Below are 15,185 nucleotides of genomic sequence, written 5' to 3'. Positions count from 1 at the left end.
CAGTGCCTTGGACATAGTAGGCACTTAATAAATGCTTACTGACTTGACTTTCTTTGTATCTCCAATCCTTAGCACAATGCCTAGCATGTAATAAGCACTTAATAAATGCTTGCTGATTAATTGTTTTTATTTCTGATCTTCAGCTTCCCATACTAGCTGAGGAATCCGTTTAAGACTTTTGAAAAAAAATGTTTTAATTCAATGCATATTGTCTGCTCTGAGATTCTGGTTGACTTGAGCCCTAATCCCACACACAATCAGGACATGATTCATGTAAGGATAGAGGATTGGCTTAACAATAGGTCATGTTTCATAGCATTTAAGATTTATAAAATGCTTTCCTCACAACAACCTTAAAGAAGGTAGTATAATTATTATTATTTCCATTTTATAGATGAGGAAACTGATGCTCTCTGGGGTTAAGTGAGTTGTCCAAGGTCATACAACTAACAAACATCTGGTTCAAGTCTCCTATTTTCAAATTGAGAACCCTTTCCATTACCCTTATTTGTCTGTCCTTTAAGGTCCAATTCTATGTCAAAGATTCCATGATTCCAAGTTGACATGTGCAGACTTTGGGCTCTTGAGCTACTATCCTTGCAAAACGCCAATCACCTCTCACTTCTGATTTCTTTGTAATCTGTTTTCTATCCCCACTACCTTGCAGAAATTACTCTCTTCAAGCTTACCAACAATATCTTCAATACTAAAGTCAATGACCTTTTCTCAGTCCTCATCCTACTTGACTTTGGTTTTTTTTTTTTAGGCAATTGGGGTTAAGTGACTTGCCCAGTGTCACATGGCTAGTAAGTGTCAAATGTTTGGTCTGAGGCCGGATTTGAACTCAGGTCCTCCCACTTCAGGGCCAGTGCTTTTTCCACTGTGCCACTAGCTGCCCCTTGACTTTGGCTTTTGACATTAGTGACTGTCCTTTTCTTCTAGAAACTCTCTGGATTTTCATGATGCTTCTGTCAGTAAGCATTTAAGTGCCAACTGTGTGCTAAGCTCTGGAGATACAGGTACAAAGAAAGAAATAATCCCTGCACAAGGAGCTTATATCTCAAAGGTGAAGACAACAAGTGTATGCTAATATGTATATATTATATTTTATATATGCTTTATATTTATGCTGAACATATATGTGTATGTATATGCATATAGAAGGGTGCTTAGGTGGTGCAGTGGAAAGAGAGCTGGGCCTGGAGTCAGGAAGATGCCTCCTCCTGAGTTCAAATCTGGCCTCAGATACTTACTAGCTATGTGACCCTGGGCAAGTCATTTAACCCTGTTTGCCTTAGTTTCCTCATCTGTAAAATGAGCTGGAGAGGGAAATGGCAAACCACTCCAGTATCTTTGCCAAGAAAACCCTAAATGGGGTCACGAAGTCTGACACGACTAAAATAACTGAACAGCAACAAAATATGCACATGTACGTTCAGCATAAATATAAAGTACATGTATATATATTCAGAATAAGGATAAGGTATATATAAAATATATTTAGGATAAATATAAAGTATATCTAAAAATATGGAGTATACACATGTGTATGTTCAGCATAAATACAAACTAAATAAGTCTGAACAAATACATACAAAGCAGTTAAATGCAAAGTGCTTTGGGAGGGAGAGCTCTCCTCCTATCTGTCTGATTATTCCTTCTCATCCCCCTTAGTATATCATCATTTATTCTTGCCCATTAGCATGAGTATATTCTCTAAGGCTCTGTCCCAAGCCACTCCAATGATCATCTCTATGCAGATGGCCCCCAAATCTATATATCCAGTCCTTCTCTTCTGAGTCTTTCACTCTCACATTACCAACTCCCTGCTGGATATCTCCAACTGGATCTTCATAAAATCATAGATAATAAGGGAGGTCATGTAGTCTAACCCCTATATCTTACAGATGGGGAAACTGAGGCTCTGGGAGGTGATATGACTTGTCCAAGGTCATACAGGTCATCAGCATCAGAGACAGGATTTGATCCCTGGTCCTCTATATCTGGTGACAATGCTCTTTCCATGGTACCCCAGAGGCATTTCAAACTTAACATATCCAAAATGGAAATTAATGTATTTTCCCAGTCAGGGAAAATATCATTCCTCCAAACATCTTCATTTCATCTGAGGGCACCAGCATTCTCGCAATTAGCCAGGTTCACAGCTTTGGAGTCACCTTTACTTCTCTCATGTGTGCCCATGGTCACACAGCTTTTAAGAGTAAGAGGAAGGATCTGAATCCAGGTATTCCCTATGTGGAGGGGCAGGGAATAATAATAATAATAATTAATAACATTTATATAGCACTTTAAAGTTTGCAAAACACTTAATGTGTTATCTCATTTGATTCTCCCAACAGACCTGTGAGGTAGATACTATTATTTTGTCCATTTTATAGATGAGGAAATTGATGCTTAGACAAGTGACTTGCTGAAGCCTCTGGACCTATAAAGCTATTTATGTCCTGCCTCTCACACACACTGGCTTTGTGATCCTGGGCAATTTAATCTGTCAGTGTTCTAGCGCAACCAAGATTAGAAGTTGCAGAGAAGGTGCCAACCTACATTTGTAGAGGGAGTTTCTTCATCTGGGTTCTCCCTATAGCAATAAAATCACAGGATTAGTCCCTGTCTGGAAGCCAGGTGGCACAGTGGATAAAGTACCAGGTCTGGATTCAGGAAGACCTGAGTTCAAATGTAGCCTCAGCTGCTTATTAGCTGTGTGACCCTGGGCAAGTCACTTAACCCTGTTTGCCTTAGTCTCCTCATCTATAAAATGACCTGGAGAAGGAAATGGCAAATCATTCTAGTATCTCTGCCCCAAGGAAACCCCACATGGGGCCACAAAGAATCAGATACAACTGAACAATGACAGTCCCTCTCCTGTTCCTGATGCCAAAGTTAGTGCGCAATCAACAGGGCCATATTTGTTCTATGACTCATCTTAATCCTCCAGCCCCACATCTCTAGCCACAACCCACAGCTCTGGATCCTGACAGAAAAATCACAAGCCTTTTTTCTCACCTTTTGGCCAAACTGGTGGGATATGTGAACGTTAGCTAACGATCCGGAGGTGTTTTTGCTGCTATCCAGGGAAAAATAATATATCTGAACTCACTTCCTCCACAACGATCTCAGCAGTTTCTAATGATCCTCTTTTCATCCCAATGCTTTCCTTGCAAGAGTTCTGGCTGTTGCTGATTAAAACTTGCTACTGCCCAAAGCAAGCTATGAGACATTGTCCTATATCCTCTTTTATTAAAATTTGGCAAACGGGTGTAAAATGAAGATAAAACAAATTCTCCCCTCATCCTTTCATGGATGCAGATATTTAATTATCTGAAACCAAGATAAACAGCAGGATGTGTAGTGCCCATGTGACTCGAAGAAGCAAAGGCAGGCTTCCAGGATCTGGCAAATGGAGTTATTAAAAGCTAATGATGTGATTCAGCATTGGAATTAAGGGCAAGAAAATGAGTCTGAAGTTATTGACTTTATCAATAAAGTTCTCCCCTGCAGTTAGGTAGCACTGGAGAGAGAGAGAGGACTAGGCAACAGAAACAGCACATAGAGGCAAGAAGAAAAAAAGCTCCCAATTCTGGGGCTCTCCGAGTCATTATTACCTGCAACAGGGGAATATTCAGATTGCTAAGAGGTTTATTAGCTTGCCAGGTGAAGGTTATAAAATGGCCAAGCCGTAAGAGGGGATTATTTGGGAAGCTCTCAATTGACCTGACATATAACAGTTATTTAATCAATGGTTGTTGGGTTGAATTGTCAAGTGGAAATCTAGAGCGCTTATTCATAAGGAAGGCATTCTTGGGGATGAACGACTGCAGTCAGGAAGAGCTAAGTTCAAATCCAGCCTCAGACACTGGGCAAATCACTTAACTTCTGTCTGCCTTAGTTTCTTAATCTCTAAAATAGGGATAATAATAGCACTTACCAAACAGGTCTGCTTCGAGGACTGAATGAGATAATATTTGTAAAGAGCTTTGCAAATTTTAACATACTTATATAAATACTAGCTATTATTATTAAGTATGTGAGACTCAGACCTGGAATCCTTCATGCACATGATTCAACTCAGCAAACATTAAGTGCCCAATATGTGCTAGGCAATGGGGATACAAAAACAACCGTGAAATAATCCCTGTCCTCAAAGAGCATACAACCCAACTGGAAGAATACATATATACAGAGAAGTAAATGCAAAGGAATTTCAAGAGGGAAAATGCACTCCAACTGGGGATCAGGAAAGGCTTGATACAGAAGAGCAAAAGGAGTCTAGGGTCATTCCTTTCCTCCCACCCAGGATAAAGATTTCACGTTGTTCCATCGCATTGCATTGATGAGCATACTCTTGAAGGAAGCTAGAGGATCCTATGAGGTGGGGGGCAGGGAGGTATGAATGCATTCCAAACATGAGAGGTGGGGGAGGGAATAAGAGAAAAAGAACGTCCTGTGCTGGGGCAAGTTTGCCTGGATCAGTTTAGTTTGTGAGGGAGATGAGTATGAATTAGAACTGGAGAGACAGGTGGGAACCAGGTTAGGGGAGGGCTTTCAATACCAGGCTGAGAATTTTATATTTTACCCTAGAGGCAATAGGGAATCATTAAGGATTTTTTAGTAGGGAGTTCATGTTGTCATATTTGTGTTTTAAGAAAACATATACCAAAAATAAAAGAAAGAAAGAAAGGAAGAAAAAAAGAAAACATATGTAACTAGGTGGGCACCCACACATGCTTGCTGCAGGAATATGTATTTATAAACACATACCTGCCATTTGCTGAGGTAAAAACGTGGTCTCTGGAGACTACCTTGGGTTTGGTAGCACCTGGTTAGGACCCTCATCATTGTCACCTAAGGGAACTTGCCCAACAGGGATGTGATACTGAAAGGCCCCAAACCCAAGGCTTGGCTGAGCAGGACCCTTTCAATGTCCATTTCACATTTAGGCGCTGGGCAAAATGATACACATAACAACACTAGAACAACAATCCCTGTCAGTGATACTTTGGCTTCTGGTGACCCAACTTATCCAGTCTGCCCTAAAATGCAGGTGAGAAAGCCAAAGCAACAGCTATATTTCCCCAGCTTCTGGCTGGCCTCAACACTGGAATACTAGGTGTTTCCATAATAAACAGGTGAATGGTAAAAATAAAATAAAATAGGAGAAGGTACCTGAGCTGTGCTCTCGAAGTAAGCTAGGTGATCCTGTGAGGAATGGCTAGGGATGGTTTTGATGTCCTTCCCAAGCTTTTTCATCATCTTTGTTAAGAGATGATGGAGAAGCAACAGGAGAAGGAAGACCCAAGCTGGCAAAGAGGAAGAAAGAGCAGGCTGGAGGAAGGAGATCTCTGGGAGAATAATTCCAAGGACAGATAGGGAGCAGGAGGCATGTGAGACCCTCTCATGTCACTGAGTTAATTCTTAGAGGACCTGCTTGGAGCCAGAGAACATCCTCAACTATGAAGCATTCGTCTGACTCACTAAGGTCTCCATGGGCTGAAAGGTATTAATCTGATTATTTAGCAGTAGGTATGATAAAAAACCAATCTCATTTTGGTTATTAACTACAGAGCTGATTGGGCAGGAGCCGTCAACATTTCCATTACTGCCATCCTCTGCTGCTGCTGCCTCCAAAGGCTTAGTACAAACAGTCTAAATTCTCTGGTTGAAATCCCTATATTTCAAGGCATTGCAGTTCTGTCTATGTGGGTATTCCTTCCACTGATCAGGTAATAATCCCTTCAAGTCTTTCTAGATCATCTTCATGAGGTGTTGTCCTCCTCTTCAAGCCCCTGCCAAAATCACACCCTGGTGGCTAGCCTTCTGGTGATGATGGCTCCCTCCACATTTAGCACCGTGCCCGGCACATCAGAGGCTCTTTATACATGTTTCTGGTATTTAATTGAATGAGATAGATGGGTTTTCATGCTTCAGGTGTGTGATCCATCCCTTGGCCTGGACTTGAAGCCTCTTGGACTTTGGTAGAACCTGGCAGAACTTTTGTTTCACTGGTACAGGCTTCATGAATCCAGAGTCACTGAGTACCATGACATGGCATCAGAGGAGGATTTTTGAGGAGGCTGAATAGACAGAGAAAGACAGATAAACAGACAGATGGATAGAAACAGGTAGATAGAAAGACAGAGAGAAAATCAGATAAATAGACGGAAATGCAGATAGAGAGACAGAAAGATAGACAGGTAGGCAGGCAGACACCAAAAAAAAAAAAACAGAGACAGAAAGACAGGTAGGCAGAAAAATATAAGGACAGACAGATAGTAGATATATACTTAATCCAGAGGGACTCATCCATAGTTACTTTTTCCCTTTTCTAAACTGTCAGAGAAAGAAAAAAATATATAGTGCAAATCTCTCTTGCTTATAGTCATGAAGGTTTTCCTTTTAGTCCTTTGCAGCACAGTTAAAGACATATGTCTTCTCTTCCTACGAAAATAAAATGGAGTGATTGTTTTTGGTTTTTTTTTTAACCTACAAGGCTGTTCAACTTATTCTAGGATAAAGTGATCCTAAGGAGAGAGCAGTATTGTGCACTACCCAGATTGGCTTTGCCAGCTTGCATTTCGCCCTGCCAGATTCCGAATGAAAAATGGTAATTTCCCTGGAAAGCCCATCTATCATTCCTAGGTACTGCTGAGCATACAATCTGCCCAATCAGGCCCTCTTCATTTTCAAAGAAATTCAAACCACTAAGTATCCCATAAATATGTGCCCCCTACCTCAACACTAGTGTCTTAATCTCTCTTTGCAGCATTCCTACCATTTCTAATTGGCTGGTCTCCTGCACTGCTTTCTCTGGTACTTACATAAACCTGAGTTCTGATTCCCTTCTGACTAAGACTTCCCGAAGACGCTGAATTTTTGCCATCTCCAACTCAATCTCCTCCGGCATCATGGTTGTCTCAGCCATGGAAATGATGTCAAGTTGATCTGTGCAGACAGAAGAAACACAAGACATGTAAGCCAGGTTATGCCAGGTTATATATAGCATTTTGCAAACCCCCAAAGCACTACAGAAATATACAGAAGACCTCTGGAGAAGGCTAGCTGAATCCCTGACAGCTGTAGAATACTCAGTATTTAGTGCCTGGTACATAGTAGATGCTTAATAAATGTTTATTGATTGATTAATTTATGGATCCTGGAAAAGTGACAGCCACTTGCCAGGATTCATGTAAATTGGAACTGGTCAATTAGTCAATCAGTCAACAAACATGTATTAAGCACTTAGTATGTTCCAGACACTGTGCTAAGCTCTGGAAATACAAATACAAACCAAAAAACAAAAAAAGATGATTCCTGTCTTCAAGGAACTTATAATTCTAAAGGGGAGAACAGTACATAAAAGGAGGCTGAAAAGGGGGAAGGAAATGGGGGAACGTGATGGAGAAGTTGGGAGGAGTGCAAATCAGTGGGAAATGAAGACATGACTAGCCTAGGAGCCCTTCTTAAATGGAGGTTCTGGGAGGAGCAACCAGTCAGAGGGAAGGGCTTCTGGGGCAAAGGTGAGGTGTGAGTTCTAAGGCTGAAGAGATCTTCCAGGATGAAGAATTTCTGTTGCCATGATGGAGGAGACCAGCTTGATGGGAAATTAAGGGGTGGTATATTTCTTTGAAAGACTGGAAACTATTACAAAATAAGACTACAGCCACTCCTGAAGCTGATGAAAGCATGATACTAATCAATCAACAAGGTGCTAGGGATACAAAGACAAACATGAAAAAGTCACTGCCTTCAAGGAGCTTACATTCTTTTGAGGGAAGGAAACATTTAAATATGTAATTATATACAAGATAGATACAAAACAGATACAAGATGATTCTTTGAGGAAGGAGGCACTAGCATCTGGGGAGGTGAGGGAAGACTTTATGTAGAAGGTGGCATTCAAGTTGAACTTTGGAGAGAACCAGGAATACTAAGAGATGGAGGTAAGGAAGCACATTCCAGGCAGGAGGAAGGCCTATGTGAAGGCATGGAGACAGGAGGAGATTGGGGGAAAAGGCAAAAAGGCCAGTGTAGCTAGAAGAAGGAGTATGTTAAGGAGAGGTAGGCAGGAGAGGTTGGTCGAGGCCAAAATGTGAGGGGCTTTAAATGCTAAGTGGAAGGGTTTACATTCAACTCTAGAGGTAATAGGGAATCCCCATGGAGTTTACTGAGCAAGAGAATGACACGTCAGACCTGTGCTTGCACTTTAGCAGCTGTGCAGAGGATGAGTTAAACAGGGAAAAGAGAGGGAGAAAGAGAGACAAAGAGAGAAAGAGAGGAGAGGGAGAAAAAGAGAAGAGAGGAGAGGAAGAGAGAGATGACAGGGAGAAAGAGAGAGAGAGAGAGATTTAAGGCAGGGAGACCAATTAAGAGGCCACTGTAATAATCCAGAGACAAGGTGAAGGCTTAACCCAGAGTGCTGTCTGTGTTACTCAAGAAGTAGATGGATGGGGGCAGAGTTAAGATAGCAGAATAAAAAGTAGGGACTTGCTTGAGCTCTCCCCCAAACCCCTCCAAATACCTGTAAAAATGACTCTAAACAAATTCTAGAGCAGCAGAACCCACAAAATGACAGAGTGAAACAAATTTCCAGCCCAAGACAACCTGGAAGATCGACAGGAAAGGTCTGTTGCACCAGGCTGAGAGAGGAGTGCAGTTCGGTGCAGGCTGCAGCAGCACAGACTGGTCCCTAACAAACCTGGAGCAGGCCTCAGGGGACTGAATCACTGGCAGCTGTGGCTGTTTCCAGACTTCTCAACCCACAAATGCCAAAGACAACTTAGGTCAATAGGAAAGGTCTGTTAGATTTGGATGAGAGAGGAGCACGGTTCAGCCCCAGCCGCGGGCAGTGGAGGGAGGTCTCAGCCCATGGATGGGGGAGGGATTGATTGGCTGATTCTTGCTTTGCCCATGCTTGGATCTGGGTTGCAGTCCTAGGTGGTGGTCCTGGGGCAAGGGGGAGTACCAGAGTAGTGGAGCTTGTGGCAGCAATGCAGAGCGAATCCTCCTCACAGTTCCAAGGCAGAAAAAAGTGCTTGTGGTCACTCACAGACCAGAGTACAAGCCCAGAGAGGAGTAAACACCTCTCCTTAGATCATACCACCTTGGAAGAACTGAAAATTTACAGGTCACTAGAAGTATCTCTGAAAACAGCAGCACAAAACCCCTAAAGTTTGAGACAGTACACCCTCCACACTGGAAGCAGAGCCCTACCTTAACAAAGAGTTTAAAACTCAAGTAATTGGCTGGGAAAATGAGCAAACAACAGAAAAAAAACCCTCAGACTATAGAAACTTACTTTGGTGACAAGGAAGATCAAAACATATACCCAGAAGAAGACAACAAATTCAAAGCTCCTACATCCAAAGACTCCAAGAAGAATATGAATTGGTCTCAGGCCATGGAAGAGCTCAAACAGGATTTTGAAAATCAAGTAAGAGAAGTACAGGAAAACTGCAGAAAAGAGAAATGAGAGTGATGGAAGAAAATCATGAAAAATGAGTCAACAGTTTGGTAAAGGAAACCCCCCAAAAATACTGAAGAAAAATAACACCTTAAAAAATAGACTTAGACCAAATGGCAGAAGAGGTCAAAAAAGCCAATGAGGAGAAGAATGCCTTAAAAAGCAGAACTGACCAAGTGGAAAAGGAGGTCCAAAAGCTCACTGAAGAAAATAATTCCTTATAAAACAAAACCAAAAGAATGAAAAATATAGAAGACAATATGAAATATCTCATTGGAAAAACAACTGACCTGGCAAATAGATCCAGGAGAGAGAATTTAAAAATTATTGGACTATCTGAAAGCTATGATCAAAAAAAGAGCCTAGACATCATCTTTCAAGAAATCATCAAGGAAAACTGCTCTGATATACTAGAACCAAAGGGCAAAATAGAAATTGAAAGAATCCACTGATCTCCTCCTGAAAGAGATCCCCAAAGGAAAACTCCTAGGAATATTATAGCCAAATTCCAGAATTCCCAGGTCAAGAAGAAAATATTACAAGCTACCAGAAGGAAACAATTCAAATAGTGTGGAAACACAGTCAGGATAACACAAGATTTATCAGCTTCTACATTAAAGGACCAGAGGGCATGGAATATAATATTCCGGAGGGCAAAGGAGATAGGATTACAACCAAGAATCAACTACCCAGCAAAACTGAGTATAATCCTTCAGGGGAAAAAATGGTCATTCAGTGAAATAGAGGACTTTCAAGCATTCTTGATGAAAAGACCAGAGCTAAATAGAAAATCTGACTTTCAAATACAGGACTCAAGTGGAACATGAAGAGGTAAACAGGAAAGAGAAATCATAAGAGACTTATTAAGATTGAACTGTTTACATTCCTGCATGGAAAGATGACATTTATAACTCATGAGACCTTTGTCAGTATTAGGGTAGTTGAAGGAAAAAAATTATATGTATGTATAGATAGATAGATAGATAGATAGATAGATAGATAGATAGAGGCACAGGGTGAGTTGAAGATTAAGGGGTCATATCTGGAGAATAAAATTAAGGGATGAGAGAGGATTATACTCGGAGAAGAAGAAAGGGAGAGGTAGAATGGGGTAAATTATCTCACAAAAAAAAACAGAAAAGAAAAGTCTCTTACAGTGGAGGGGAAGCAGGGGAAGGTGAGAGGGAATGAGTGAATCTTATTCTCATAGGATTTGGCTTAAGGAGGGAATAACATATACATTCAATTGGGTATGGAAATCTGTCTTACCCTACAGGAAAATAGGGGGAGAAGGAGATAGGATTAAGGGAAATAGAGTTAGTTTTTCACATGTCTACTATGGAAGTGTTTTGCATAACTGCACATGTATAACCTATTATTGTTTGCCTTTTCAATGAGGGTGGATGGGGAGGGAGGAAGAGAGAAAAGTTGAAACCCAAAGTTTTAAAAACATATATATTTTTTAAATATGAATTTACTTATTTGTAGTTCTCAACATTCACCTCCGTAAATTCTTGAGCTCCAAACTCCCAACCCGTTTCACCCTCCCCGCACCCCAAGACGGCATGCACTCCAAATATCCCTTCCCCCAGTCTGTCCTCCCTTCCCTCCCTCCCCCCTTCTCCCATCCCCTTCCCCCTCCACTTTCCTGTAGGGCAGGATAGACCCTGTACCCCATCTCCTGCATCCCTTATCTCCCGATAGCATGTGAAAATTTCTTTTTTAAACATATGTTTTTTAAACTTTAGGCCTCAAATCCTCTCTCTTCCTCCCTCCCCACCCACCCTCATTGAAAAGGCAAGCAACTCAATATAGGTTGTACATGTGCAGTTATGCAAAACACTTCCATAGCAGACATGTTGTGAAAAACTAACTCTATTTCCCTTAATCCTACTCTGCCCTCCCATTTATTCCACTCTTTCTTTTGACCCTGTTCCTCCTCAGAAGCATTTACTTCTGATTACACCCTTTTCCAATCTGCCCTCCTCTCCATCATCCCCCCTGCTCTCCTGTCCCCCTCTCCCCCCATTTTCCTGCAGGGCAAGACAAACTTCCATACCCAATTGAATGTGTATGTTATTCCCTCCTTAAGCCAAATCCTATGAGAATAAGATTTATTCATTCCCTGTCACCTTCCCCTGCTTCCCCTCCACTGTAAGAGACCTCTCTTTTCTGTTTAAAAACATATGTTTAAAAAAAATGTTTTCACATGCTACTGGGAAATAAGAAATACAGGAGATGGAGTACAGAAGTCTATCCTGCCCTACAGGAAAATAGAAGGGGAAGGGGATAAGAGAAGGGGGGGGAGAGATAGAAGAGAGGACAGACTAGGGGAAGAGATATTCAGAATGCAAGCCATCTTGGGGTGGAGGGAGGGGTGAGATGGGGTGAAAATTTGGAACTCAAAAACTTGTGGAGTGAATGTTGAAAACTAAAAAGAAATAAATTTATATTTAAAAAAAAAATAGACTAGACCAAATGGCAAAAGAGGTCAAAAAAAACAATGAGGAGAAGAATGCCTTAAAAAGCAGAACTGACCAAATGGAAAAGGAGGTCCAAAAGCTCACTGAAGAAAATAATTCCTTATAAAACAAAACCAAAAGAATGAAAAAAATAGAAGACAATGTCAAATATCTCATTGGAAAAACAACTGGCCTGGAAAATAGATCCAGGAGAGATAATTTAAAAATTATTGGTCTACCTGAAAGCTATGATCAAAAAAATAGCCTAGACATCATCTTTCAAGAAATTATCAAGGAAAACTGCCCCCATAGTCTAGAACCAGAGGGTAAACTAGAAATTGAAAGAATCTACCAATCACCTCCTGAAAGAGATCCCAAAAGGAAAGCTCCCGAGAATATTATAGCTGAATTCCAGAGTTCCCAGGTCAAGGAGAAAATATTGCAAGCAGCCAGAAAGAAATAATTCAAGTATTGTGGAACCACAATCAGGATAGCACAAGATTTAACAGCTTCTACATTAAAGAATCAGAGGGCTTGGAATATGATATTCTGGAGGTCAAAGGAGCTAGGCTTAAAACTAAAAATCACCTACCTAGCAAAACTGAGTATAATCCATAAGGGGAAAAAAATGATATTCAATGAGATAGAGGAATTTCATGCATTCTTGAGAATAGACCAGAGCTCAATAGAAAATTTGACTTTCAAACACAAGACTCAAGAGAAGCATGAAAAAGTAAATGGGAAAGAGAAATCATAAGGGACTTATTAAAGTTGAACTGTTTACATTCCTATGTGGAAAGATTATATTTGTAACTCATGAGACCTTTCTCATTATTAGGGTAGTTAGGGGGAATACATATATATATATATATGTATATATACACACAGAGGGCACAGGATGAGTTGAATATGAAGAGATGATATCTAAAAAATAAAATTAAGGGGTGAGAGAAGAATGTACTGGGAGAAGGAGAAAGGGAGAGGTAGAATGGGGTAAATTATCTCACATAAAAGAGGCAAGAAAAAGCTTTTACAGTGGAGGGAAAGAGAGGGGAAGTGAGAGGGAATGAGTGAACCTTACTCTCATCGGATTTGGCTTAAGGAGGGAATAACATACACACTCAGTTGGGTATGGGAATCTATCTTAGCCCACAGGAAAGTAGAGGTCAGGGGGATAAAAGAGTGGGGTATGATAAAAGGGACGGCAGATTGGGGGGGGGGTGTAATCACATGCAAACACTTTTTGAGGATGGACAGAATGAAAGAGAATAAAATTAACAACATGAAAAAAAGAGGTAGATGGACATGAGTAACGTCTTGAAGGTAAGGTTGGAAATATGTTATTTGAAAATCTTGAAAACATTTCCTTATAAAGACACACTGCAAATAATGGTTAGATTCCTAAGCTAGGCCACATGAGCCTGTTTCACACATAATGAAACTAGATGACAGCAGCTGGAGCTGGAGCTCAGGATCCCAGGAAAAGAAGGCCATACATTGCAGCAGTGGGGAAGAAGAGAATGGGAAAGAAAGAGACCCAGCCACTGGTCAACAGATTTTTTTTCTTTTAACTTAAAATGCAAGGGATATGCAGCACAGAAAGATATATCTGAGTACAAATTCAATTAGATTTTACTATGGGGATTCTTTTATACAGAAAAGCAACAAAATCAAAAGGAACAATTTCATTATTCTGCTTGGCTATACCAACAAGAATACATGGGCATGCAAGAATATATAGGAGTACAGAAAAACTCAATTAAGAAACATCTGCTTTAAAAAGATATAAGTGATATATAGTGAAGACAATTAAAGTAGTATTGGTGACATATAGTACAAGCAATTAACTACAGTTAACAAACATCTGTTCAAATAGGATATAGGATGCACGGAATTTTTCACAGACATGGATTTTTATACATTTTGCTTACTTAGCAAACTACCGCAATCCTGTAGTTTTTTAAAACCAAGATGGATTTACTTAGATCCAAAGTTAAACTCCATTTCGCACCCTATCATCTACCATGTGGTATTCTTTGTCCCACATCCTTCATGCCTTTGCCACAAGCTCCCACTGCTGCACACTCCTCAAGTTGTTCCTTCCCTCTCCCTCAAAGTGCTCCAATCACTCCATCCCTAACCCACTTCTGGGGCTTCCCCTTTCCATTCGATGCATTAAATATCAGCTAGTTGTTGGGAGCAAAGCAATCTCAAAGAACTAATTCAAACTAAGAAGTGAATGCTTGATAACCTTTTAACCCTCTCAGAGGTATTCCTACTTTTAGAAGGGCATGCTCATTAACCAGAAGAACCTTTAGATGGAAGAGTTGTGAGCAATCCAAAGTGAAGAAAAAAAATTTCAAGCGAGGTTGAGGAAGATATTCTTGGGCAATCCAGTCAGTTCAGCCTGAGAAACTAGGGTCAGCTCCCCAAAGCCAGTTTGCTTTTCACAGTCCCTTTTCATTTCCCAAGTATAATATTCTCTAAAAAGCTCTGGGGTTTTTCCCACTGTAGTTCCCAAGGCACTGTCAGATGGGAAGTAAGGAAGATGTGTAGAAAAAGGAATGGGGTTTGGGAAGAATTTGGGGGGGGTGCACAGAGGCATTAGTAGCCCTTTGTATGAATGGCTTATTTTTAATTCAGAGTTTTTTAGCTGATCGATAAACATTTATTAAATGCCTACAGTGTGCTAGGCATTGTGCTAAACACTGAATTTTAAAGTCAGGGACTGCCTGTACTTGTTCATATCATTGATTAAAGGTGTTTTGTCCTGATGATTCATCGCTGAAATTATAATTTCATTCTTTCTTCTAGCATTCATTGTTTAGTAGGATTATCTTTGATCCAAAGCACAAAGTCTCATGGCACCTGGTTTCCCATCACAGTTTGGATGGGAAACATTTTGTTTCTCATTCTCTTTGTCCACAGCCTTAAACCTCGCCCAAATCATCAGTCCCCTAAGACACCAGCCAGTGCGTAGAGCCAGCAGTGCACTAACATGATCTTTTACTTTTTTTTCTTCATCTTGTTTCAGTACTTTCAGAGGTACAGATGCTGTAAATGGCACCATACCCTGGAAGTTGGGTGTAGAATAACGAGAATTAATCATACCTCGTGGATTGGCACTTTTCCTCAACCCCCGGGAAAGGTGAAGTGGCATTGCCTGACTTCATTTATTGAAATGAACACTTGGCTGGTATTTGGGCTGACCCTGATGAGGAATCTTGAGAAGAGGTACTTCTTTC

General features: G+C 40.7%; 1 protein-coding gene across 1 annotated transcript in view; it reads right to left on the bottom strand.

Moving 5' to 3' along the window:
• The window catches only part of BMERB1 (bMERB domain containing 1), a 131,711-nt gene that overhangs the window by 37,880 nt on the left and 78,646 nt on the right, over positions 1–15,185 (bottom strand). The window contains exon 2 of the mRNA XM_021001857.2: positions 6,837–6,960. Within this exon, the coding sequence (XP_020857516.1) occupies positions 6,837–6,960 (124 nt within the window). The remainder of the gene's footprint in view (positions 1–6,836; positions 6,961–15,185) is intronic.

This window comes from Phascolarctos cinereus, unplaced genomic scaffold (assembly GCF_003287225.1).
Source record: "Phascolarctos cinereus isolate Bilbo 61053 unplaced genomic scaffold, phaCin_HiC Scaffold_4;HRSCAF=312, whole genome shotgun sequence".
NCBI lineage: Eukaryota > Metazoa > Chordata > Mammalia > Diprotodontia > Phascolarctidae > Phascolarctos > Phascolarctos cinereus.
Note: the sequence above shows the minus strand (reverse complement) of the source record. Positions and strands in the feature narration are given on the sequence as shown.